Genomic DNA, 17,139 nt, shown 5'->3' on the forward strand with positions numbered 1-17,139 from the left:
GAATACCATCAATGGCAGGTCTTGCTGCCTATTATGGATACATCTAATATATATTTTTGGTTAAGTGTAACACCAATACACCATCTAAGCTTATAATTAAGATATTATTCTTGCACAGATGAAGAGTCTTGAGGTTGTAATGTTATACTTCGTGTAAAGTATCACTTTAGGTTGAGGTTGTAATGTTATACTTCGTATAAAGTATCACTTTAATCATTTCTGCCAGGTGATGTCACATTAACCTTCTTAGCCCAGCCTAGGAGTCATACACACCACACCATTGAAAAATACTATGGGTGTTTGGTATGTGCAATGCGCAATTGCGCATCATTAGTATCAAAGTGTGGGAGGAGGATAAGAAATACGCTGTAGTTAAAGAATTGAATGCAGGGTGATGAAGTTAGTACGAGCATTGCCACTAACCTTTCTGATAAGATCCATAAGGATTGAACACAAAGCTTGAGATGGTATGATTGTTGTGACTAACCTTTATAGTTTTTCCCAATCATCTTGGTGTTAGTAATGTGTGATGGCCGATGGAGATCATGAGAATAAGAGGGCAAGAGAAGAATAAAGAATTGGTGAGTTCGATAAAGATAAAAAAAAAAAAAAGAATACTCCCTCAATCCCAAATTAGTTTTGACACTTACTTTGACATATAGTTTTAGGTGATAAGTTGTTTGGTTATCAATTACAAGTATCATTTATTTTTTGGAATAGTAAATTTAATACAAGTAAGAGATAGAGAAGTAGTGTGAGACCTTCACTTTTAACAATTAAAAAAAATGTATTACATTTACATAGTATGGAATAGTGATTAGTAAAGTTTTTCGAAAAAAGTACGAGTATTAAAAATTAATTTGGGACAAAGAGAGTATCTTTGAGATTCACGAAATGTTTCTTAGTAATATTGTTAGTTCTTTTTTTAAATTGTTTGAGTGTAAATATGTGTTTACAATATTGTGTTAACTTTTATAAGCCCTAAACAAAAAAAAATTACTCCGTATGAAATTGAGATTTAATTAGGAGACATTAGTCATTTTTGTGTATAGTATACGAAGGTTTTCCGGGTAACATTCTTTGAACTCTACAGTAATCAATCTCTTGGAGCAGAAAATCCGCCATTGTTGCTGCTAGCTTAAGCTCCAATTGCTCAGTTTTCTTCAAAAATGTCGTCGATTTCATGCACAAAACTCACAATCTGGACGATATTTGCAATGGCGTTGCAAATTGCAGGCCTGTATTTCTTCGTCCTCGGTTTCTTCCCCGTCAAGCCTGCTCTATCCGGTTCCAGGTCCATCTCTTTCTCTCTCTAGATTTGCATCACTTTCTCTCTCCTAAATGTTGTAATTTGCTTGTAATTTAGTGGTCCTGAGAGTTATCGACCTCCTGGAAACGACTCGTTTGAAGATTTCAATGTCTCCTCAATGAATTCCGATTATCTCCGTTCTCTTTATCTGGTTTGATTCTTTGAACTCTTTGATGATGTTTTCTTGTTTTTGATTTAATGTTTTTGGTGTTGGAATTTTATAGGGTATTACTCTTAGATTAATGTTGTGTTCGATTCGATTGCGTTGGATTTATCTGAACTTATCGAAACTTACCATTGTAGGGATGAATTGAAGTTATTATAGTAGTTTATGTGAACTTGTGGAACTTAACTAATCGTAGGAAATGCAAATAACTTAACTATATTTAGTGTAGGACTGTAGGTGATGCTTTGAATTGGACTGGACTGGACTAAACTATGTGTTAATGTTAGGAAAAAGTCGCGGTTTGTGATTATTTATCATAAGGGATTTTAATCAGAAAATTTGAATTTTATGTAATGAAGTTATCATATTTTCAATTTTTCATGGTGTAGGAGTTATCAGAAGTCCCTCCATTGTATAGCAGATTAATTCTCATGGTAACTTCCTTTGCTTGTCTTCTTTTTTGGTTACATTTATAAAAATGCTCTTTTTTTGTGTCACCTATATGGGTATTTTGAGGGTGGAGTGTTGAGGTGAAACATGATATCAATTGCATAACACAATCATGGTATTCTAGGTTGTTGATGGTCTTCCAGCAGAATTTGTGCTTGGGAAGGATGGAGAACCTCCTACTAAAGCTTTTGTAGATGCTATGCCCTACACTCATTCGTTATTAGCAAGCAATATGGCAATTGGGTATCATGCCAAGGCTGCACCACCAACTGTAACGATGCCTCGCTTGAAGGTCAATGGTATTGTTTGTACTGCTTGATTGTTGTTCGGTAGGTTTCTTCTAGTCAGCTTTTTTGCTCACCTTGGTGTTAATTTAACAGGCTATGGTTTCTGGTGCTATTGGTGGATTCCTGGATGTAGCATTGAATTTTAATACACAGGCTTTTTTAGATGACAATCTTCTAGGTTAGTTTTGCATGGCCGTGTAGCTTTTTTGCATGATGATGATGGATCAGAGAGACTTCTACTTGCCTGCATAATTTATTTATTTCATTACAGGCCAGTTTTTTAGAATAGGCTGGAAAATGACAATGTTTGGTGATGAAACTTGGCTGAAGTTGTTTCCAAAGCTATTTACTAAGCAAGATGGGGTTAGTAGCTTCTTTGTAAGTCTCTCCCTTAAGTCCTTAACATGATGTGGTAATCATGTATGCAGTGCCATAATTAGTGTTATTGGAAAAGAAACGATAGAATGGGGAAAGTTTTCTGCTTTGGATGATCTATATTTTATTTTTATTTTTATTTTTTTATTATTAAAATAGCTATTTGCATTCTCATTTGAAAATGTGAGTTACGCACTTTTACCTTTGTTATTTTATTTGGAAAGATATCCAGTTATCATCGTAAAAATTAGTGAAATTTGAATAAGAATAAGAATAGTATATTTTGCAATTTGAGGCAAGCGTTCATATAGCTGCTTTTTTTTTTTTTTTCTTTTGCAGTATTTTTTTTTTCTTTTATTAGTCATTAGTAAGGCTATTGGAATTATTATTGAAGCTGTGATTTTTCATCTTTTCCATGTGTTTTGATCTCCGGCATAGGTCAGGGACACTGTAGTAGTGGATCTCAACGTGTCTCGACATTTGCCTGAAGAACTTTATCACGATGATTGGCATCTCATGGTAATTTATGAGCCCTCACTTCTTGATAGTTTCTGTGTATATAGAAATTATAAGAGGTGAACCTCTGTCAGTGCTTGGGAATTTAATTGGAACAGGTCAATTCTGTAATTATCTTTCAATTTTATCTTGCTAGCCTTTTATAATATATGGCTACTATTTCCACTCGTGTGATTTGTGGTGTTAGGTCGTTGTTCATTTCCTAATTTAAGTACATATATAGCTTATTAATATACGTGAAATCAAAGTCGATGATTAATTCAATGGAAGGCATGGACATAAAGGTACTTTTAAGTAGTAAGTTTATGTTAATGAATGATCGTATTCACATAATCACATGAATCACCCATGTAGGTTACTTCCATGAGTGAATGTTGTTGCTGCTGAATTGTTTTGCCTCCTCCTGGGATTTGGTGAGAACAGATCACCTCCCGTCTGCCCTCTTTATCCCAAAGTTTTTACTTGGTTCTCCTAAGCAAAGGCTGAAATGACGAGTTGTTGTCCTTTTTGGTCTCCAGGTGGAATTTTTGGCATGTTTACTAATTTGTTATTACAGATACATGGATCAAGTTGGATTTAGTGTAAACATGAATTACCTTTTTTGGTTTTATTATGTTCTGACCTGTATGAGACATTGGATGACATTGGTTGACATGATTTTTAAAAGATGTTTGTGATTAGGAAAAAGCTTGATACTAATTTGTTGTTATTTTACAACATATTTCTAGATCCTTCATTATTTAGGAGTGGACCATGTCGGACATATCGGTGGACGGAAAAGGTAGTTCTTCTTTCTCATATTTGAGTTCGTTGTACGTGTGCTTTTGCTATTTGGATTCTGAATTTTTCCCTTGTAAAAAATGTCAGTGTCCTTATGCCCCCAAAATTAAGGGAGATGGATGATGTGATCAAGATGATTCATTTGAATAGTGTTCTTTCTAGTGACAGCAAGCAAGGAGATACCCTTCTGGTTTGTTCTTACTTTCTCTTGAGGTCCTGCCTAGTCCTCAATTAATAGCTATCCAGTTAATGCTTTATTTATTATTTTACAAGGTTTTTGTTCTCTATTCTGATCTACTAGATTTTCGTGGATGAATATGAAATGCTTCGATGCCACATAAATCATAAACCATACAGAATATGATAATTAATATGCCTGTGGCCACCTAGGTGACCTAAAATTAACTTAGGGATATCAGGATATATCTCATCACATGATTACTAGCTATACCTTGTCCTGTATATCCTCAATGCTACCAACTACCACCCCAAAAAGTGGTAAGGTGTTGATGAGACTAAGGGTGCGCAATGGAATTGCCATGGGGGCATAACTATGAACCAGGACCTAAAGTGAGGTTTTCACTTTTCAGCGTTTAATGACCCTTGTTTTATAGATAAACTGTAGAGACCTTAGAGTTAGAGTGCAACTATTTCTACTATAAGAGCATGAGGTTGGTCAGATGGGTTAGTATGACAATCGGGCAGCCCTTAGATATGCTGAAACATATATCTTCAAGAGTTCAAGAGATTGTTGCCGACCAGTGGAGGGGAGTAAAAGGCATTTTATGTATTTAATGTTCCCAGTTCTAGCTTCTTAAATTGGACCATCAGCAACAACAATAATCATCCTTGATTCCAACTGTAGCTTCTCATTTCTGCTGTCTAGGAGACTAGGAATCTAGGTATTCCCTGCCTAGCACGAAGTGATCAGCAAATCTACCTTCCATAATATCTCTGTTCTTGATGCCTCCACAAGTCCCTCATAGTGAGATGCAATTGTGTGTATGCACCTTATAAGATAGCTTGCTTCTTAGCCATGCTTGAGTGGTTGCACACTTGCACTGGATTTCTAATTGAAGTCATTAGTCCATTGGTCATTGTAGATCCTACATTCTCCAGCTATTCATGCACATAAGGAACCAGCAGATGAAACATCTCCTTGAATCTTTTGATCCAAGGTCTTGGGGTTATTCTAGAGATTTTTTTTTTTTTTTTTTTTTTGTGTTCCACCCGGTTCAGCCTTTGGGCTAATCTAGATTCGGGGCTCAATTCTGGGTGGTCAGGTTCCAATCCCCTCCCAATTGTTGTTGCGGGGGGTCGAACTCGCGGTTTATTCTAGAGACTCTGAGAAAAAAGAACTTGAGGATTTTTGAACAGATATCCAAGGCCCCCATGTCAGCTTCCATGCCATAAAATAGGCCTATTGGTATTCTCTGCAATATGTATCCACTTATTTGAGTGTTTCATGTAGGGATCAGTACGAAATAAAAAGATGAGAGACAACGCCCATTTGTTGGATTTATTTTTCTCCTGAGTCCTGACTAATGACTGATTATTATATACTTATCTAGGGATTTGGGGAAATTCTATTTGTCCATAATCACTTATTTAACCTGCTGAACACTCATCACAAGTTCTGCTTTATGCATTTTACACTTATTATTTATTGGGCTATTCAATCTGCTACATTCTTGTATGTATGATGAAACTGTCCCATAATAGCTGTTCCTTCTGAGATTTTTCAATGATGATTCCCTTTTGCTGTGGATTTCTGAATTTTGAAAATCTTTGTTAGCAATGAGCACTGTGGTTATTATATCTTTTGTTTGATTCTTCTGACGATCCCCATAAAATTGCAGCTTGTGGTCAGTGATCATGGCATGACTGAGAGCGGGAATCATGGTGGCTCTTCATATGAAGAAACTGATTCTTTGGCTCTTTTTATTGGTGCCAGTTCAAAAGCTCCTAGAGATAATGTGTCAGCAATTCAAGATACCATTAATCAGGTAACAACTTCAACAACATAATGTCCTATCATAAAAAATATCATGTTTGTGATTGTTTGCAGAGTTATTTGAAGTTGCTCTATATAATTCGTGAATGTATTCGCGTTTTTATCTTTGATGTAAAAATTTGTTTTCTGAATTACTTCTAGAATAATACTTTTGCGTCTCCCTAATTTCTTTTTATAATTACTAGTTACTTGATATTTAGTGTCTCACTCACATTCTTTCTCTATTCTAGGTTGACATTCCTCCTACACTAGCTCTTCTTTTTGGTGTGCCAATTCCCAAGAACAATGTTGGAGTTGCCAATGTGGACTTTTTGCTGTCTTTAGCAGGTAGGTATTGCAAGCTACAACATATTCTTTAATTACGCAGATCAATTTCTTTAGTATTTATTCACCTTAGAGGCTTAGACCTTGTCTTCCTGACCAGATGGAAGGCTGCTGAGGGCGCTTGAATTGAATTCATGGCAACTACTGAGGTTAATTAAAGCCCAGTTGCCTGGTTTATCATGTGTTGCTTATGATTCTGGTTACCATGTTGATACTAGATGGTCCAAGGTGAGTCAATGCAGTGGCGCTACTGAAGAAATGTTTTGTTGCCTATACTCTAAAGCTGCTGCACTTCACACTTTCTGGAAGTCTACTGCTTCAAGGTTGGTCCAGAAGCTCTTTTAAAATGAGATAAATTTTGATTTACAACTGCAGGAATTTTTCGGATCTGTGTTCCTAGATAGCATGAACTTTCTGATCTGAAATACTTGTTTCTATACTAAATTTTCCCAACAGTTCTGATGGTGGCCACCACTACAATCACACTGTCACTGCATATCATGACTTTCTGATGACTGCAAGTGAGTGGTTGACTCGCAAGGTCACTGATGTATGTCCTAACTCTGCACTGCCTTTTAAGCTGTCAACATTAAACATTTTCAACCTGAAAAAGAGAGAGAGGGGGTGGGGGGAGGAAAATGCATACAAATTGAAGAAAGGATTTTTGGCGGTTTTGTCTGTGGCTGGAATCCTACGCTCCACAAACTCCCATAGTAATGAGGGGGCTGTGGAGTGGATCTTCCAGAAGATTAATTAATAAATATTTTTTTATTTTATTTATGAAATAGATAGTAGTCTGGTTAATTCTGTCATCTTCCATGTTGTTAACAAACTGTGTTATGAATTTCAGAAACCTGTTGGTCAACTTGCTTTAGGTATTTTGGCGATGGTCTTTTCTTCTCTAGTATTTCTGAGACTTCTGTTCTGTTTGCGAAGAGACGAATGCCTAAAAGGGAATCAAGGGTTCAAGGACATGAAAAGTAGTGTGCACAACTGGAGTCTAGAGGAGATTTTTGTTGTGGCTGTGATTGTTATTCTTGTTGTGAGCATGGGATCTAGTTCTATGGTAGAAGAAGAGCAATATATTTGGCATTTTCTGACGTCAACACTGTTCTGGATTCTAATCCGTAAGATGATTAAATCTTTTCCTGTAGAAGAGCGAGACAGACTTAATAAAAGCAACTACCACTCATGTTTCTCACAAGTGTGTCCAATTCTTGTTATGCTCATTTGTGGTAGGATCATAAGAGCTTGGCATCAGGGTGGTGTGAACTGGACGCATCTACCAGACATATCAAAATGGCTTGAGCAAGCAGGAAGCAATAAAAAAAAGGCAATCAGAGTGGCTTCCTGCATCTTAGTGACCAGCTTGAGCTTATTTTCATTTTCTAGGTCAAGGTTGAATAGAGTTTTCCGCAACCTCCTCCAGTTCTTCTTTTTACTGTCAGGATGTTTAGTTTTACAACATGTTATGATATATCAGGATAACATGTTGCTTGTATCTGGTCATGGTGCAACCTTTATGGCTCAAATAATCTATGCTGTTCTGAGTATAGCTACGGGCTTCACTGTATTAGCCTCTCCATGGTTTTCTCCTGTCTCCATTTGTAAAGATTCAACATCTTATAGCCAGTTAGCTGGTTCTCATTCAGTTAAGAATCAGATGATCCATCTATCAAAAGGTTTCAAAGATTCGATCTATTTAATTGGATGGGCATACATGATTTCCTGGTCTCTGTTGCAGCTTTTGTTGCAGCAACCAATCAACTCAATGCCAGTTTTTTTGCTGCTGCTGCAGATCTCTGCGGCGATGATGTACTTTTTCAATGATGGAGCAAATCGAAAGCCATGGGTTGAGGTAACTTGAAGTTTGATTTTATCCAAGTCCAAATTCTTTTAACCTTTCCAATTCTCATCAATGCTTTTAGCCCAAGTTTGCCAAAACTTGACGAGGCAAATTATTTATGATTCCTGGTGCTTATACTCGATAATGACATTTTTTTCTTTTAGGTTGCAATATTGTACTTTATTGGGATGACTGGCCATTTTGGTCTCGGCAATAGCAACACTCTTGCCACCATTGATGTTGCTGGAGCTTTCATTGTAAGTCAGCTGATATACTTGAGCTTGCAGCCTTCATTTTTTAGTGATCTACATCAATCTGATTGCTGTTAACACCAGTGCAATGATTAAATTTTAGGGCATCTCAAGCCACTCAACCATACTTTCTGGTATACTGATGTTCTGCATCACTTATGCGTCTCCGATATCAGTGCTTCTTTCTTTGATGATATACATCTCTTTGAAAGATGAGAGTGTTAATGGGCTGGACCATACCATGAACTTTGGGCAATTGCTGAAGTCGGAGCTTGCTATTCCATTTCTTGTTCCACTGGGAATAAACTCTGTTCTCTTATCAGCATATACTATCGTATTGCTACAGATGAGGAACCATTTATTTATTTGGAGTGTCTTCTCTCCCAAGTAAGTATTACCAGATGAGTATTATATGCACTATGCTAGCATATTTAATGAAATCAGAAACTTATTATTCTGCCCACACTGACACTTAGGGGAAATAAAAAGATTTTAAAGCACAAGAACTTCATTTTCAAGTACAGAAGAACGCTTCGTGTTTGGTGCTTTCTTTCTCCTCATCAGTATATATGCTCTAAAGTGGCGTTTAATAAGGAGCTAACCCTAACTCTATTTCTGAATTAAAAAAAAGAATAACAAAAATTTTCTGAGGCATCATGCATGTAGTATTGCTTTTACCCCTTTGTGGAGCTTGGGATTGTGATAATTGACAGTGTGCACTCTCAGGTACCTTTATGTATGTGCAACAACGGCTTGTGTATATATCGGCAGTTTTACCGTGGCTGTAACTGTGCTTTACACATCCTTGGTGTATACTTTGCGTAGGAAGAGGGCTGTCTCTGTCAGAAATAGTACAAAGAGAAGTGATTGACCAATAATTCATCTCTATGGTCTCATCAGGTCAGACCATGTTAATTATCTTACATACTGTAATTCCCGTAGAACCACAGAATTTTGAAGAGCTGTAGGATATCCTGCATCCTCACCCAAACCCTTTTCTGCGTTCACTGGATGTGGGGAGGATCTTTGCCCAAGAACTTTTCAGGGATCAACATAGGCCAACATTGACTGTTAGAGCTCTGGAATGTTAAAGCATTCTATTGCTGAGGAAAGTCTTTAGTTTGCTTGAACTACAGATTTGACACTGTAATCCTTTATTCCAGACAGGTTTGAAATGACTTTCACTACCACATCCTGGTCTTATCAATCAGGCTAGCTAACACTCATGCATCTTTCTCTGCTGCGGCGTTGTGTACTGGAAGTTTGAAATGGAAGAAGTAGATTAGAGAATTTGCTGTCCCAATCCATCATTTTATACATCACTTTCATTCTACGTTATCTACTTAACTGAACAGAAGTACCAACATTAGGCTTCCATAGTTTCATTTGTGCATTATTTCTTTGTTATACTGTCTTTGAATGTATGCCGTCTGATTGTAACAAACCAACCATCTGTTGTACCAAAGTATTCTGTGAATTATTGCAAAACATTTACTTCATTTTTTACTAACATAATACCCTATTGTTTGAAACAAACCCACGTAAGATAGTATGTGTTGAAGGTACTTTAAAATAGGCTAAATCTCAGTGAAAACGAGAGAGTATTCATTGTGTCGATTATCAGAAAATCTCACTGTTTTACTTTTCATCTGTATGACTGTCCACGTGTACACCCTAGAATGAAAGTCAAGTAAGACTGTGAAATGAGCACGTGGACAGTGTATGCCAGATTGCCAGAGTGTAAGCCCAAAATCTATCCACCTTTTGCAATTTAAGCGGGTTAACTCACTCACTTTCTAGTTTCTACCATTTCTAGACTTCTAGTACTCGTATCATTCATGTCTTCGCAATGGATTTTGCCCTTTTAAACCCATCTTGCTTGTGTCCGTTCAACCCTCCAATCTCCTATCACTCTATGAGTCTTGCATAAGGCTGATTTTTGTAAATTTTATTACTCGGAAGTGACTATTTGCATCGCACTAAATTCTACTCAATTTGGAGATAAGCTCTAACCGATTGAGTTATACCCACTTTCTAATATTGTAAAATTACGTCGGTATAATGTAGGTAGGGAGAGTATAAACATTTAAAAATTAGAAATAAGAATATAAGATAGATATGATTGAAAAATGAGAAATACTTTAAAAAACAGAGTAATACTAGGTTTAAATCTTTATTTTCATATCGTTTTGTAGAGGGTAATAAACTAATTCGAAATAATAAATTTGATATTAATGTCAGATGATAAAATCACGAATCAATCAACGCAATTATTGTTTGATTCAAGTTATTATGTAAACCTAAAGATTGCATATATCATTTTCCATTTACAAAAGGTCGTTTATTTTTTGCCATAAATTTGCGTCCATGAAATTAAATACTTCGAATGCAGTAAAACCATTTCATATCCAATCATATAAATCGGGTCTGTATCCATTTTTGTGCAACCTAACCCTAAACGCAACACTTGTCTCCCTCTCATAACATTTGCCATCGTCATTTCTCCATTGACCGAGAAAGGACCAATTCATCCACCCACACACTCTAAATTAGCGACACAAACTCCTCTCTCTTCTCCTCCTTCTCATCATCTTCCTACTCACAACCCCACCAAAAATCCACCATGAACAGACCAAGAGAAGCTTCAGAAACACCCCAACAAGAACAAGAAGAAGATGCAAATTTATCTCCTTCCCAACTTCTTCAACTCGCTGAAACCCATCTTCGTCTTCGCAATTTCTCACTTTGTCGTCAATATGCTCTTGAATCCCATCAACCCCATGACCCTAATTCTCTCTCCAATCATCGTCATGCTTGTCAACTTCTCGCAATCTCCAATACCCTTTCTTCCCCAACTAATTTCTACTCAATCCTTCAAATCGATACTTTTTGCAACGATTTTACCCTAATTCGTTCTCAATTTAAGCGCCTTCTTTCAATTCTCGACCCCATTGAAGAGAAATCCCCATTAGCAAAGGAAGCAGTTAATTTGATTTGGAAAGCTTATGAATGTCTCTGTGACCCCACCAAAAAAACCCAGTTTGACTCCAAGCTAATTGGTCAAAGGAGAGAGAGTGAGCTTGAGGATGGTGGTGATGAAGAGATGGGTAATAATTTCTGGACTTTTTGCCCTTACTGTTTTTATATGTTTCAGTATGATAGGGTTTATGAAGGGTGTTGTTTAAGGTGTCAAAATCAGACTTGTAGAAGGGCTTTCCATGCAGTTGCTTTGAATTCTCTTCCTAAAATGGAATTGGATAAAGGGCAGTATTTTAGTTGTTTTGGGTATTTTCCTCTAGGGTTTTCTCCTGAAAATGGGGTTGGGAAATTTGATTCATGGTCTCCTATTGTGGGGTTGTTTCCTGTGAAAAGAATTGGGAAGACTCGTGCTGGTAAAATGGATTTTGTTGTTGATGATAATGGCAATCCTAATGTTGATGATGGTGTTGATTTTACTAACTTTATCGAGATTGCCGATGAGAGTGATGAGTCTGAGAATGATCATGGGGTGAAGGGGGAGAATTTTGGGAGCAATGTGGAGGGAATGAATGTGGGGAATGGTCGGGCAATGAAGCGGAAGTCAGTGGCACGGAATGCTAGGAAGTTGATGGGGAAAAGGAGGAGGAGCAATGAGGGTGTTGCTGCTAATGGTATTGGGGGTTATGAGGATGAAGGTGTAGGTGAGGGTTCCGTTTTCGAGGGTGATTTTGGTGGTGATGTTGGAGTTGGGAGTGGTTTCGAACAGGATGCCATGGCGTTCTTCGAGGACAATGGTGAGATTTTTGTTGAATTTGGGCCTGATAGTGTACTTTGATGGATAGAGGAAGTGGAACAAGGTGCAGGTCAGTCTCTTGGTATGCTTCGGAATTGGAAATAGTCAAATAGCTAATGTAGATATGTTGAAATATTGTAGTGCATGGTTTAGTAAATGACAGTCAAGAAATTTTTTGGGTGAAATGGCTGTCTTGTAGATGGCAGGAGCTTAACTTTTGTTTTTAGATTAATTGTAGTACTATTCTGATTGCTGATTCCTTTAGGTTGGCATTTTGTCATTGTATTTTGACTTTGTCCATCTTTGCTCACTGTCTTGTTTAGAGATTGAGTAGTACTGATCACATTGTTGGTTATACTATGTGAAACTTGTTTCTTATTATTGAGTTGCTATTAGCGTAAGTGGCTATTGTAGTTCTCTGTATCCCATCAAGTTTAGTGAGTGGAAGAGGAGGGGGGGGGGGGGGGGGGGGGGGGGGAGAATTCCCATGTAAGCTAAGGCAGAACATAACACTTAATAATCTGAATTAAAAATGGTGGAAAACGATGAGTATGAGATTGTATCTATGGCAGAAGAGTCCGAGATTAGAAAACTTGGGCGGAAATTTGTAGGATATTGGCTTATGTTAGTGAGAATGTTGCTTAAGGTCAGATACCAGTGAAGGGCACTGATGACCTTTATTTTAGCTGTCCCACGTATACTGATGTTCTAAAGATGATGAATGAGAGAGTGAAAGCTATGTGGAGGAGGTATGTTTGAGAAAGAAATGGGAGTGCTCTTAGACCTCATCTTATCATTGCCCAACAGCCACCCTCTTACCCTTGCTGTCATTGTTTGTGCCCTTGAGCTTATTAAATCTTCACTTAGGAATTTGTTTCATTCTCTCTGGTTTTCTTGAAATCCCAGCTAAATAATGTACCATTTGATCAATATTCATCTGGTGCTACCATCTGTTAGCTATTATTACGAAATTTTTTTGGATATTGATTCCAATCCTCTGTATTTTGGAAGGAGACAAGATGCATATGTGAAATACTATTGATCTGATCATCTGTTTTCTTCTATGTCTTAGTCACTTGTAAGGTTTATTATTGTGATAGAGTGTTTGCGCGCATTAAACATCATGTAAAACAGACGACACTTACTTAGGAATTGGGATGCAGTGTTCATATATTCCTTTCTTGTTATCTTACCATTGAGGGGAACTTTGACAGTGTTGTGCTCTGAAGCATGAATGATAACCATCATCCTATATGATGGACTGATGGTTTAGATCTTCAGCATATGCCATAGGTTTCTATGAGTAGGGTTGGAAGGGCTTATTATTCATGTTTTCACTGTATTCTGTAGATTAATAGACGTTTCACAAGAGTAGCACATAGATTATAGACAATTCTTACTGCTGTAACCTGCAGGCCTCAGCACACTCTGGTTGTTGCATGTAATTTCTCTTCATTCGTTTTGCTCCAAGATCACTTCTCTTTTCTCAAGGATCATCAATACATAACAGAGTAGTTCAATGATTACATGGCATTATGGTGCTTCACCACAAGGTAAGCACACTTGTACACATCACTTTTGTTGCATTGCTTATTTTGTTGTGATTTGGTCTGTGTTGGTTTAAGATTAATTTCAAGGAAAGGATTATCTATGAAATATTCTCAGACTAACCTAATACAAGACCAATAACTCTAGGGTTAACTAATACATACATCTTTGCAATATGTAAAAATTAGTCATATTACATTGCGAATGTAAAATATATTGTTATTGGGCCTAGCTATTAGCTAAACTGAAAACTAGACTTGGCCAATTTTTGTTTCGAGTAATGGTGGTCCAGCAAAGGACCACGCTGCAGTAGGCCAGATTAATTGTTTTGGGCCAGTTCTAGATATGGCCATATCCCAGATAGTATCTGGTTTTTTGTGCTGATTAATGTGGCCTTGTATACTGTCAATTTAGTACACTCACTTTAAATTAGCTGCCGGATTTGAAAATTAGATCATGATTATTTTTTGTGCGTACCTCTTCTTAACCAATTTGAGCTGAACCTCAGATGAACCTTGTTGCTATTTGGGTTAAACCTGCTTGACCATCTCTACATGCAGTGCTTGCAACTGGACTGCTAGTCCGGTACGACCCAACACAAATTCGGTATTAACCAGGCACCGCTGGCCTAGGCCGCCTGGCTCAGGGCATTGGATCATTGTTGTCTCAGATGCCTGAAGACTCTGAACCAAGGTTTTGACCAGGGAACTGCTCTGGGAATACATCAGAACCAGATTTTTGAACAAAGTTATTAGTAAATTTTTCGATTTAATTTTTTTTTTTTTTTTTTTTAGTATATTGCAAGAACTTTAGGCATTTTTCATGTTTACATTACTTTTTAGTCATTAATACTAAAAGTTACAAATACAAGAATAAAAAAAAAAAAAATCAACATAAAGATGATACTAGAAATAACCTTGGCTATTTTTTCTTTCCTCTAGTTCTTGGTTAATGGTTATGTTTAAAGGATTAGTTATAATACTTTCTCCGTTCATTTACTCTAGTCAAGACAATTGAAAAACTACTCGTAAAATCTGTACCAAAAGTTGGTATATACAGTACAAAAATCAAACTGTTGCAATTAAAATTTAAAAGAGAACCGAGAAAGCATGATATAAACATTGCTCTTTCATGAAGCATATTGAGCTTCAAATCAGAAATGAGAGCAAGGTTATTCTTGTTCCATAAATTCAAAATCGGTGTGGTCAAAAGACAAAGTTGATGGGCAAGACTATACTACAACCCTGTCAAACAAAAGGTTGGGCCCTTTTCACACATCTCTTTCATTTCACCGTCTCTATCATCCCAAATTATGAAGCTTAATAGTAACTAATAATTAAACTAAATTCATATTACTATTACCATTAATCTTTGATTAGTATAGCATCTCTCTAATATGTATTTAACTTAGCTGCACCAACCACGATTCTGGCTTGTTCTAAGGCTCTCCCTTCAACTCATCTAAGTAAGATGAAATTTACTAAACATAAGGTTTAATTAGTTAACTAATTTCACTAGGAATTTGTTATAGTGTACTTAATAAATTATTGCACTTATTTTTTAATAAAAAAAAAAAAAAAAAAAAAAATGGCACTTTGTTTCTAAGGCTCTGTCCTTATTACCTGATATTTATAAAGCTTGAATTGTTTTTATTGGATTATAATTATTTTTGCTGAGATTTAGTTATTCTTACTTGTTAAAACTTGCTTGTATTTTTTTCCTGATTTTTTATACATATGTTCGTTATAGCAGCTAATTTTGTCGAATAAAACTTATTTATGATGAAATGAACTTGATTTGTTGTTGAAATTATTTTTACATTTTTAAGGGGAATAGGATAAATACCAGATTAGGAGTATACAAAGGAGTACAAATTTACATAATAATATGTGTCCATAAAAGTCATAATATATTGGTAATATCAAATATCTTTGGACAGAAAGTCCTAAGACATGATTACTTGTTACTTCATACAAAGAGATTCACATAATTTTCTTAAAAAAAATAAAAAGTAGAACCAACTATTTTGGTGATTGAATTAGAGAGAATAACAAAGGACAAGGATAAAGGCAAAGCTAAAATATTCCTCTCAGAGGTCAATCGTCACTTATCACAGTCAGAAATCAGGGCTATTGAAACCAAACCATCTACTATTCTGCTCTTTTTGCTAATGATTTTGTCCCTCATCCAAGTTCAATTTCTTCAAACTTGTAACTTTGCTAATTTTCCGGAATAACTTTTCTCTCGAAAACTATTAGGAAAATAATCCACATGTGAGTTGAAATTAGTTATTCCACCTTAAAGAAATAGATAGAGATTGACTAGCATTCTTTGTAGTAGTTCCTTTTTCTCGATCATCCAATAATTTATCATCGTTCAACTTTTGGTAAACCTATAGAACATGAATATGCATCTTATAAGATGTTCATGTACTAAGTACTTTGTGTGTATAACAGTTATATGTCTATACTTTATTCTTGATAAATTCACCAAAAAAGTTGAAAAATAGGGTAAGAAACCCGAACAAAATATACTCAATTATCTTCTGTGGTTGCTGGATAAAGTGAAGGAGGAATGTCTGCTACAAAAAACTGTTACATTTAGGGTCCAGCTCATTTTGTTGTTCCCTATTTCACAGAGTTTTTGATCAGAAATCTCAGATCTCTTCTTTCTTTTCATATTCTTGACTTGAAATTATAGGGTTATAATTTTGGACTATTTTGTTTTCATATATTGTGGAGCCTTTTTTAGGGTTTCTACAAAGTTACAGAACAAGCTATTTTAAAGTTTTAGACAATTTTTCAATCTACTAAAGATAAAAGAGTATTGAATTGTACTCTCAAAGTATTATCACCAAAATCATCTTTGAAGTTCATTTAAACAAAGACTTTGGTGCATAAATGTTCCATGTATTTTAAATTGTATGAGAAGTACGGAGTACATCCATTTATATATGTAACACGTCTTCTTTTATGATGAATATCATCGATTATTCATAAAGAGTACGATAAAGATATTTTCTTTTAAGCATCTTAGATATGTTAAGTAACCAATCATCTTTACAACTATCATTTGTTTAGGAAACTTCATGCAATCATATGTTTAAGAAGAGTAGAAGACCTTTACAAACTAATTTACTCTGCTCTAAACTGCCTCTAACAACATATATGACGATGTGAAGCCCGTATTAGTCCAATGTTACATACAAGTTTACGTACACGTACAATAATAAAGCGTTGAATGTCTCCCTCATACGTGCTTTTGCTAGACAATCTGCAACATTACGATCATGCATTACCCCGTTTGATCAATACATGTAAAATAATCTTTCAGATTGATAAAGGAGATCGTACAAATTTCAACTTAAAAAAAACCTTAGTCAAAAACACAAAAACTGTTACAAAAAAGCAAATGCAAGCGATCATAATGATACTTGCTGTTAAAACAAATGATAAGTTGTAACTAAAAGTTGGTTACTTTTTAGGTAAGAAGTACGGAGTA

The 17,139-nt window shown here is 36.0% G+C and overlaps 2 protein-coding genes across 7 annotated transcripts; both read left to right on the forward strand.

Annotated features, from left to right (window-relative positions):
- The first annotated feature begins 1,030 nt into the window (after positions 1-1,030).
- LOC145601924 (GPI ethanolamine phosphate transferase 2-like) lies at positions 1,031-9,817 on the forward strand. 3 transcript variants are annotated; one of them, XM_081658012.1, is made up of 17 exons: positions 1,031-1,294; positions 1,367-1,460; positions 1,865-1,909; positions 2,050-2,217; positions 2,306-2,390; positions 2,484-2,590; positions 3,026-3,106; positions 3,832-3,884; positions 3,971-4,073; positions 5,743-5,889; positions 6,128-6,224; positions 6,322-6,544; positions 6,678-6,771; positions 7,072-8,079; positions 8,232-8,324; positions 8,422-8,705; positions 9,045-9,817. In XM_081658012.1, exons 1-17 carry the CDS (start codon positions 1,170-1,172, stop codon positions 9,187-9,189), a joined length of 2,952 nt encoding a protein of 983 aa, XP_081514138.1. In that variant the 5' UTR covers positions 1,031-1,169; the 3' UTR covers positions 9,190-9,817. The 3 variants fall into 3 exon arrangements, with proteins under 3 accessions (XP_081514138.1, XP_081514139.1, XP_081514140.1); XM_081658013.1 differs by having other exon boundaries at positions 2,484-2,575; XM_081658014.1 differs by lacking the exons at positions 1,031-1,294; positions 1,367-1,460; positions 1,865-1,909 and having other exon boundaries at positions 2,092-2,224.
- Positions 9,818-10,848: 1,031 nt separating this feature from the next.
- On the forward strand, positions 10,849-14,576 carry LOC145601889 (uncharacterized). Of its 4 annotated transcripts, none has more exons than XR_014104462.1 (3): positions 10,849-12,172; positions 13,506-13,643; positions 14,199-14,576. XR_014104462.1 is itself a non-coding variant. In XM_081657972.1 (2 exons), the coding sequence occupies exon 1, from the start codon at positions 10,942-10,944 to the stop codon at positions 12,130-12,132; it is 1,191 nt and encodes a 396-aa protein (XP_081514098.1). In that variant the 5' UTR covers positions 10,849-10,941; the 3' UTR covers positions 12,133-12,160; positions 13,506-14,135. The 4 variants fall into 4 exon arrangements, 1 of the variants encoding a protein (XP_081514098.1); XR_014104463.1 differs by having other exon boundaries at positions 10,849-12,160; positions 14,147-14,576; XR_014104461.1 differs by having other exon boundaries at positions 10,849-12,160.
- Positions 14,577-17,139: the final 2,563 nt, after the last annotated feature.

This window comes from Chenopodium album, chromosome 21, assembly GCF_948465745.1.
Source record: "Chenopodium album chromosome 21, dcCheAlbu1.1, whole genome shotgun sequence".
Classification (NCBI taxonomy): domain Eukaryota; kingdom Viridiplantae; phylum Streptophyta; class Magnoliopsida; order Caryophyllales; family Amaranthaceae; genus Chenopodium; species Chenopodium album.